The 9,638-nt window shown below is 38.5% G+C and overlaps 1 protein-coding gene across 3 annotated transcripts in view; it reads left to right on the top strand.

The window, feature by feature from the left end:
* Positions 1–9,151, top strand: part of GPR160 (G protein-coupled receptor 160) — a 55,500-nt gene extending 46,349 nt beyond the window's left edge. Inside the window, exons 2-4 of one of the 3 annotated variants that reach the window (XM_011994334.1) lie at positions 3,862–3,985; positions 7,451–7,606; positions 7,979–9,151. In XM_011994334.1, the coding sequence (XP_011849724.1) occupies positions 8,048–9,064 (1,017 nt within the window). In that variant the 5' untranslated portion in view covers positions 3,862–3,985; positions 7,451–7,606; positions 7,979–8,047 and the 3' untranslated portion in view covers positions 9,065–9,151. Of the gene's footprint in view, positions 1–1,771; positions 1,992–3,861; positions 3,986–7,450; positions 7,607–7,978 lie in introns of those variants that run through there. The other 2 variants (XM_011994333.1, XM_011994332.1) reach the window with 2 other exon arrangements.
* Positions 9,152–9,638: the final 487 nt, after the last annotated feature.

The following is a 9,638-nucleotide window of genomic DNA, read 5'->3' as shown; positions in this document are numbered from 1 at the left end:
CAGCACTTTGGGAGGCCAAGGTGGGCAGATCACTTTAAGTCAGGAGTTCGAAACCAGCCTGGCCAACGTGATGGAAACCCCATCTCTACTAAGAATAACAAAAGTCAGCCAGACATGGTGATGTGTGCCTGAAATCCCTGCTACTTGGCAGGCTGAAGCAGGAGAATCACTTGAGCCTAAGAGGCAGAGGTTACAGTGAGGTGGGACTGTGCCATTGCACTCTGGCCTGGCCAACAAGAGCGAAACTCCAACTCAAACAAAACAAAACAAAACAAAACAAAACGAATATCAGAAGAAAAAAACTCAAAAGTGTAATGACTTTTACAAATATATTACAAATTAAAATTGAATTTTGAGTTTTACCGATATTCTTACATTTGTATTGTGTCTTTTCAAAGGTATTTTTTCTACTATACCTTTTTTTTTTCTGATAATATAAATAATACATCCTGTTAAAAAAATTTCAAAGGATATAGAGAATAATAAGGAATAGCATTAGTCAGGATAGGCCAAATCCCATTGACTTAATGCAATAAAGGTTTACTTCTTGCTCATACTATACACCCATTGTGAATCGCCAGGGGCTTTGCTTCACACGATCACTCAAGGACCCAGGTTGACAGAGGCTCCATCATCTTGTAATGTGCCATCTGGAATGCATTGCCTCCCCCGCTCCCCAGCCCACGACAGGGAAGACAACACTGAAGGGCAACTCATCTGCAATGAAATGTTTTGGCCTGGTAGCCTATTAACTGTAGGGATCAAAGAACAAAAATCCTCCATGGGCAGAAGCAGAGACGAAGCAGGCCTGTGGGTGAGCACTAATTCTACACTGAAGGAGAATAATAAAAATCACCTGTCCCCTACCCTGAGATAACCCCTGCTTGCTGTCTTCTGCCTGGCCTCACTGGCGTTCCTTATCACCAACCTTATGTTTGGGTTGGTGGGAATTACTCCTGCTTCTGGCAGATCACTGATAATTCTTGGTTGTGTTCTACCTTTGTGCCTCTTTTATCAGATTTTATCAGTGTATAAATAAGACAGGAAAAGACAAATCAAGGATCTCTCACTAGTTGTCTTAATAAGGAAATTTCATATTTCTTTTTAAAACTTTGCTTTAGAATATCTCTGGAAATATATACAAATAACTGGTATAGTGGTTGTATCTAGGGAGGGGAACTGGCTAGACAACGCTGGGCAGAGTGGGGGTATTGGAGGATTGGGTGGGACAGGTAACTTTCACTGTAATACACGTCTGTCACCCAATTTTTGTATCATGTAAATTATATCACCTATTTTTAAAAATAAGTAAAATAAAAACATTTCTATATTTTCTTACTTACTGAATATAACTGTACTGTGCAAATGAATAAATGCAAAACATTAACAGAGTTGAGTGATATTTTATTTTTTTCCACTGAATTTGGATACATGTCAAGCAAAGACCACATTTCAAATACAAACTCTTCAAAGTTTATATTTACCTTTTGGAGGGTCAAAATTTCATTATCCACATGGATAGTCAAGTCACAATCCTATGGATATCAGTAATCAATACAGTTGCTGTTATTTGAATGTTGCTTTTTAATTTTTTATTTTCTTAAATTAGTATTATTTTTTTGAGACAACTCTGTCTCACTCTGTTGCTCAGGCTAGAGTGTAGTGATGCAATCTCAGCTCACTGCAACCTCCCCGTCCCGGGTCCCCCTGAAAGAGGGAACAATAATGTTAATTACCCACAGATTGTATTTGCTCCAGGCTTTCAGCATTATGTCTATACTGAATAAAAGCAAGCAGCTCCAGCTGTTTGAGGCTGCTTTCTTTTTGGCCATTAGTGCCAGCCAGCCCACTAGCTGCTGTTACACTGCATATCTGTGTCTGAGTACTCCTTTCATCCGTTGCTTGGCCAGGGTCTGCGGGACAGACCCAACAGCTGGTGCCCTGTGTGAAGAATGCTGCAATGGATTGCGACGGAACCCTCGAAAACAAAGGTGAAGAGACTGTGCAGTAAGCAAGTAATTGGAATTGGAGCCCTCTTGGGATTTCCAAGTTCCAGGGAATTTTCAAGCTAGGGTTTCTTCATGGGACAACACTTATTTGCTCAACAGAAACAGCATATAAAAGTATTGAAACAACTGCTTAAAGCTAGTGGAGCCTCGGTTTCAGAGGCTCAATTAAGGGACCTAATGCAAACTTGTTTTCCATAACCCATAGTTCCCAGAAGGCACGTTAGACTTAGAGCTCTGGGAGCAAGTGGGAAGAAATCTTAAATGACAATCATGCATAAGGGCAACGGGGTCCCAGTAACATCTTTTAACATTATGGGCCTTAGTTGGGGCTGCTTTGACCCCACTCTACACAGAAGAGCCTAAAAAGGGAAGGGAGGAAGAACCGTCATCCTACCCTACTGCCGCCTTCTCCTCACTCAGTCCCACCATTACCGGGTAAAGGTGCCACGGAGGAGAGAGATTTTCCCAATAAATTGGAAAAAGGACAAGGGATACACTACAGTTATGGGACCCTGTCTTAAGCCGCATTAGAAAGGGAGCTCTTGGTCTGCCTGGTAATGCAAGATCAACAAGGCAATTGGGTACATGAACCCATTACTTTCAACACTTATAAAGAGATAAGAAAAACCATTAGAGAAAATGGAGCCACTAGCCCATTTATGAAAGGATTAACTGAGGCCATAGCAGACAACTTCTGTATGACCCCATGGGACTGGTCAGTGCTAGCTAAAACAACTTGAGAGGCCAGTCAATACCTCCTCTAGAGGGCAGAATTTGATGAATTATGTGCCGCAAACCCCTCTATGCAAAGCCAGACAGAACACAGCTGTAACTGCTGTGCTTGTCAAACCTGTTGCTGCACGCATCTGTACTCTTCAACAAAACCTGATGCAAAAAACAAAAGGGAGAGATGTAGATCGGTCAGAGTGGTGGGAGAAACTGTAGGGAAAGGAGCAGGCCTTCTGGAAGGTTGGAAGGCTCTGTATAGCTTTGGGGGAGAATAAGCTGAAGGCAGCTGTTTTCTGACCTTGAGGCAGAGGGCAAGGAGTAGGTACAAGGACGTGTAGGGGGATTTATCTTAAATAGGCTTTTTCACTTGTGTGGTCCAGAAACCGACCTTTGCTCATCCACACGCATGACTGCTCCCTGGAAGGGGGAATAATAATGTGAATTACCCACAGATTATGTTTGCTCCAGGTTTTCGGCATTATGTCTATACTGAATAAAAGCAAGCAGCTCCAGCTGTTTGAGGCTGCTCTCTTCTTTGGCCACTAATGCTGGGCAGCCCCCTAGCTGCTGTTACACTGCATATCTGTGTCTGAGTACTCCTTTCATCTGTTGTTCGGCCAGGGTCTGCGTGACAGACCCGGCATAGATGAGAATTCAGCTGTCTGCTATTAAACCAGACATTAAAGCAAGTTGTGAAATGTGAAACAATGCCACTGTGCTCACTAAATTATTGTTTGGTAAAATATAGTAATTTTTTACCATATTATTTAAATAACATTTAAAAAATGTTATTGATGTTAACATGCAACAAGGGTCAAAGGGTCCTGCAACCAAACACTTTGAGGACAGCTGCTTTATCCTGTGGCTGAAAACTATAAAGTAAGATTCCTTTAAGTAAATGTGGTATATGCATCAATCTCTTCATTTTTGATGTGCTTTCAATACAAGTATCCCCTTTCTTCCTTTTGCAAGAAAGAAACTAAGAATGTAAGCAGTTAGTTACTGGCTTCAGTCCCACAAAAAGCTACAATTTTTCTAAGCAGTGATCTGGAACCACTTTAACTGGACTCTTGCTATTAAGATAGCTCTTAATGTTTCGTTTTCTTTTCTATCTTTCACACAGAGCTTACTCACATAGCATTTTGGTATATCAAAATGAAATGCAAGGAACCAAAAATAACATAACTGAAGGCAGTAAAAGCAAAATTAAATAGGAAGATCATCAGTCAAAGAAGACCCACTGGAGAGTAAGTATGCAAGTTGTTAAGAATTAATTGGGTTACAAAGGGAAAAACAGATTGGGTCAGTGAAAGGAAATCATGGTTTGTTTCCCTGAGGCCCTGCTAATACCTCCAAACTGGGCCAGATCGTAAAGCAAGATACCTTGAAAAGGACTTTCGCATTAACTTTTCAGGTTGCATGTGAGTTGATTCACAAGTAGTTTAAAGAATCATGCAGGAAAAGGACCAGATCTTGTAAATCTCTGAGTCCCTATATTTACTGTGAACATTTTTCTAGGGAAAATTCAGGTAGCTTATCAAAGGATTTCTGACTTTTCCAGGGAGTTGTTTTAAAAACAAAATATTGAAATTTTGAACACTTATAGTGGTTTATGGGGTAATTGGGGTAGAGTATATAAAATTGGTCTCATCTAAGAAAGCTCTGATTGGTTTCCATCATCGTGGTATTCAGGAACTATTGTAAATTGGCCAAAATCTTGTTTTCCAGTTTCTTCCTTTCGCTTTTTATTGCCTCAAGTTGCCTGTCTTCCCTGCTCTTATTTTTCTTCTAGCTTTATGATTCTCTTACATATTCCATGTCGAACTTGTCGTCTTTATTCCAGTCATCTTCTGAAGAGGTTCTTGGTTCCTGCCTTGGTGGCTGTAACTGATTCTCTTCCTCCTCGGTGGACCTTCCTTATCCCCTAGGAGACACAAGGGTCCTCCTCCAGGTTCTCCTCCTCCCTGCTTTTGTCATCTTCCAGGTGCCTCCACAGGTCAGAGTCAGTGATGAAACAGGAACTTGGAAAACATCCCTTGGATGTTGCCTACCTAGCTTTTCTTTTCTTTTTGCAACAGTCTCAATCTGGCACCCCAGCTGGAATGTAGTGGCATGATCTTAGCTCACCACAGCCTCGACCTCCTGGGCTTAGGTGATCCTCCCGCCTCTGCCTCCCAGGTAGCTGGAACTATAGGTCCCACCATCATACCCAACTAATTTTTGTATTTTTTGTAGAGACTAGGTTTCACCATGTTGCCTAGGCTGGTCTCGAACCTCTGAGCTCAAGTGATCTACCCACTTTGGCCTCCCCAAAGTGCTAGGATTACAGGCATGAGCCACGACCCCCAGCCTGACTTGGCTTTCCTTACTTTAGAATAGGAGTTATAAAAGTTAAAATTATGTGAGACAGATGATTCTATTCTTTTATCCTAAAGTTACATTTCTGAAAAATGGGTCTTTATAAATATGAATCCACACGATTTCCTTACCCTCATTTTAAACCAACATTGGTTGTTTAAAACTAAGCCTTTTTTGTTTCCATTTTTGGCACAAGGGGGACTTCCTACAGTCTTACTCATCTTGGCTTCTTTATCCAAGCAACACCACTTGCAAGACCAATGGCATTTGTCAAGTCGGCAGCTACGTTTCTCTGCCCTTGTATATCAAATCTGGAATGCAACTTTTTTGGATAGGATCAAATTAAACTGTACTATGTTTAAATACAGGGGAAAAAAAACTTGAGTGTGGGAAGTACTTGTTTGATTGGGTCTTTTATAGTTATGAAAATAGATTTTGTATTATAATTGCCTTTACACATACACACGTTTCTGTAAGTAGATTCATTATTTGTATACCTTAATAAGTTATCTTATGACCGATTTATGGCCATGAGAGTAATGGTTCAATCTGTCGACAAAACTGTCATCAAAACTCTCTCCCAGTGAATTTTTTATTTTTATTTTAGGTTCAGGGGTACAGGTGCAGGTTTGTTTTATAGGTAAACTCGTATCATAGTGGTTTTTTGCACAGATTATTTTGTCACCCAGGTACTAAGTCTAGTACCTAATAGTTATTTTTTTCCTGCTCCTCTCCCTCCTCCCATTCTGCACCCTGAAGTAGACCCCAGTGTCTGTCGTTCCCTTCTTTGTGTCGATCAGTTCTCATCATTTAGCTCCCACTTGTAAGTGAAAACATGTGGTATTTGGTTTTCTGTTCCTGCGTTAGTTTGCTAAGGATGATGGCCTGCAGCACCATCCATGTTCCTGTGAAAGACATGATCTCCTTTCTTATGCTGCATAGTATTCCATGGTATATATGTACTACATTTTCTTTATCCAATCTGTCACTAATGGGCATTTGGATTGATTCCATGTTTTCACTATTGTCACACTGATTTCTTTACCTTCAGACAAAATTATTTAATCATCAGTGACCTATTTTTAGGCAAATTTAACTTTTTCAGTTTTCAGACTCAGTACTCCATTTTTTTCCTTAAAGTTTGGGAAACAAAGTATAACACTACTGTATTGATAACTTGATATGTACCTTTTTAGCCTTTTTCTATGCATGTATAATTTCTTACATGACACGTTGCTGCATAATTTTGTAACCTGCATTTCACTTAACTAAACATACTGTGGAAATTTATCATGACGTTTTTTTAACGTGTACCAAATTCACAAGGCTTAAAATTTAACAAATGAAGGTAGAGTGAAAACTATGAAAATCAAGTCTTCCTCCTATGCTGAGAAACATTTTTAATGGCTGCATATCATAAAGATGACCATATCCCTGGGTGAGCCTCCCTAATCCGAAATCTGAAATCTGAAATGCTCTAAAATCCACAACTTTCTGAGCACTGACCTGATGCTCAAATGAAAGTGTGGGTTTCTGGATTAGGGATGCATTCAAAATTCAAAACACTTTTGGTCCTAAGCATTTCTGATAAGGGATGTTCAACCTGTGTTTTGTTTCTTTCTTGTTTTTTTTCTTTGAGACAGGGTCTTGCTCTGTCACCCAGGCTTGGAGTGCAGTGGCACAATCGCGGCTCACTGCAGCCTTGACCTCCCAGGCTCAAGCGATCCTCTCACCTCAGCTTCTCCAGTGGCTGGAATCACAGGTGTGCATCACCATGCCCAGGTAATATATATATATTTTGGTAGAGGGAGCTCTGTATATTGCTCAGGTTGGTCTCCAACACCTGGGCTCAAGCCGTCTTCCTGTCTTGGCCTCCCAAAATGCTGGGATTTCAGGCAAGAGCCACTACACCCAGCCAACCTGTGTGGTTTTGAACCCATCTCCAGTTGTTGACATTTGTGGTTGGGTTTGTTGTTCTTGTCATTTTTTTTTTTTTTTCCTATTTATAAATACTGTGATTGAATAGTATTGTAGAAGTAAGTTTGGGTCAACTCTTTTTTTTTAAGGATGTGTTTCTTGAATCTCCTTCCTTTCCTTCCAATCCTTTCCTGATTTCTTCTTCTCACTTCTTTCATCATCTCTTTTTCCTGCTTCCAAATGCATGTATTACTGAAGCCTCAACTCCTGTTCCTTTGCCTTTACCTACCGCTTCCTGATGTTCTCATGTATCTATACTCAGTCCCTATTCCTTCCCTCTATTATCTTGTCTCTCCACATGCCATTAACTGAAAGATCATATCCAGAAGATAAACACTTCTCTTTCTTTCTTTTACCTATGTTTCCATTATTTTTAGCTGAAACCATCTGTTTGTGAGATTCAGGAAAAGATTCAATCTGAAGGATCCTGCAACTAAAAACTTTGAAAACTGTGTTAAGGGGCCCCAAAAGCATAGCTTCTAAACTTCACTGACAAAAGGGACTGGGGTCATGCAGTCTGGAGTCAGAGTGAGGTGGGATTAAAAGCTCTATGTAGTTGTTTTGCATATTGCTATCAAGCTTCTATTTTAGGCATGAGTTTTGGCCCTGGTAGATAAAACCATTTCTCTAAGTTATTAAAACCTGTACTTATATATAGAAGTTAGTAATTTATATTTAACATTTTGGTTTAAAAATCTCTGAGTTCTGGACCATCTGGGTCTCAAAAAAATGACCAAAGTATACACATTAATTTTTATGTTCTGTATGATATGACATATAATTCTTATTCATATATTTAATTATTTGGGGAAATGACTGAATTAGGCTTTTAAGAATAGTGGTGCTTGCTTTGTAAAGTTTCAAAATAGGTAACATTAAGGTTTTCTTTTCACTTTTTTTTGCAGGGACGGAAAATAAAAGCAGTGTTTTATCATGTGTATTTCAGCAGGTCTTCTTGAAATTTAAGTAAAAATATGACTGCCCTCTCTTCAGAGAACTGCTCTTTTCAGTACCAGTTACGTCAAACCAACCAGCCCCTAGATGTTAACTGTCTGCTGTTCTTGATCATACTTGGGAAAATATTATTAAATATCTTTACACTAGGAATGAGAAGAAAAAACACCTGTCAAAATTTTATGGAATATTTTTGCATTTCACTAGCATTCATTGATCTTTTACTTTTGGTAAACATTTCCATTATATTGTATTTCAGGGATTTTGTACTTTTAAGCATTAGGTTTACTAAATACCACATCTGCCTATTTACTCAAATTATTTCCTTTACTTATGGCTTTTTGCATTATCCAGTTTTCCTGATAGCTTGTATAGATTATTGCCTCAATTTCTCTAAAACAACCAAGCTTTCATTTAAGTGTCAAAAATTATTTTATTTCTTTACAGTAATTTTAATTTGGATTTCAGTCCTTGCTTATGTTTTGGGAGACCCAGCCATCTACCAAAGCCTGAAGCCACAGAATGCTTATTCTCACCACTGTCCTTTCTATGTCAGCATTCAGAGTTACTGGCTGTCATTTTTCATGGTGATGATTTTATTTGTAGCTTTCATAACCTCTTGGGAAGAAGTTACTACTTTGGTACAGGCTGTCAGGATAACTTCCTATATGAATGAAACTATCTTATATTTTCCTTTTTCATCCCACTCCAATTATACTGTGAGATCGAAAAAAATATTCTTATCCAAGCTCATTGTCTGTTTTCTCAGTACCTGGTTACCATTTGTACTACTTCAGGTAATCATTCTTTTACTTAAAGTTCAGGTTCCAGCATATATTGAGATGAATATTCCCTGGTTGTACTTTGTCAATAGTTTTCTTATTGCTACAGTGTATTGGTTTAATTGTCACAAGCTTAATTTAAGAGACATTGGATTACCTTTGGATCCATTTGTCAACTGGAAGTGCTGCTTCATTCCACTTACAATTCCTAATCTTGAGCAAATTGAAAAGCCTATATCAATAATGATTTGTTAGTATTAATTAAAAGTTACGACTATAGTAAGATCATAATTTTACAAACAGAAGGAACTCAGGACGTATTAAAAACTAAACTGAACTAAAGCTTTTGCCCCTTAACTTTGATACTGTTCACAATGTGTCTTTTGGGGCTATGATACTATTTATTAAATAGTGTTTTATTTTAAAAATGAAATAATTCCAAGAAGTTTTTATAGTTGTTCAGGGACGGTATATTACAAATATTATTTTGTTATTAACACAGAAAGTGAAATGAGTTAACATTTGGCCATACTGATGTTTGTGTTACCCAAAAAAACTACTGGATGCAAACTGTTATGTAAATCTGAGATTTCACTGACAACTTTAAGATACCAACCAAAACATTTTTATTAAATGTTCAAATGAAAGCAAGAAAATAAAAATTGTTCTTAAAATGATTTGGTATAAAGTTCAGTGTAAGAGGAAGATTAGCTTCTTTTAAATGTAGCTAATTTTAAAAAGTGTATCTCTGTTCTTAATGCAAATATCCCTGGAAGAAGAGAGTTCTGGTTGCTCACCTTATGGAACTGGAAGTAATGACTAGGTCCCT

This window comes from Mandrillus leucophaeus, unplaced genomic scaffold (assembly GCF_000951045.1).
Source record: "Mandrillus leucophaeus isolate KB7577 unplaced genomic scaffold, Mleu.le_1.0 Scaffold452, whole genome shotgun sequence".
NCBI lineage: Eukaryota > Metazoa > Chordata > Mammalia > Primates > Cercopithecidae > Mandrillus > Mandrillus leucophaeus.
The sequence above is the reverse complement of the archived record's forward strand: the minus strand, read 5'-3'. Positions and strand labels throughout refer to the sequence as shown.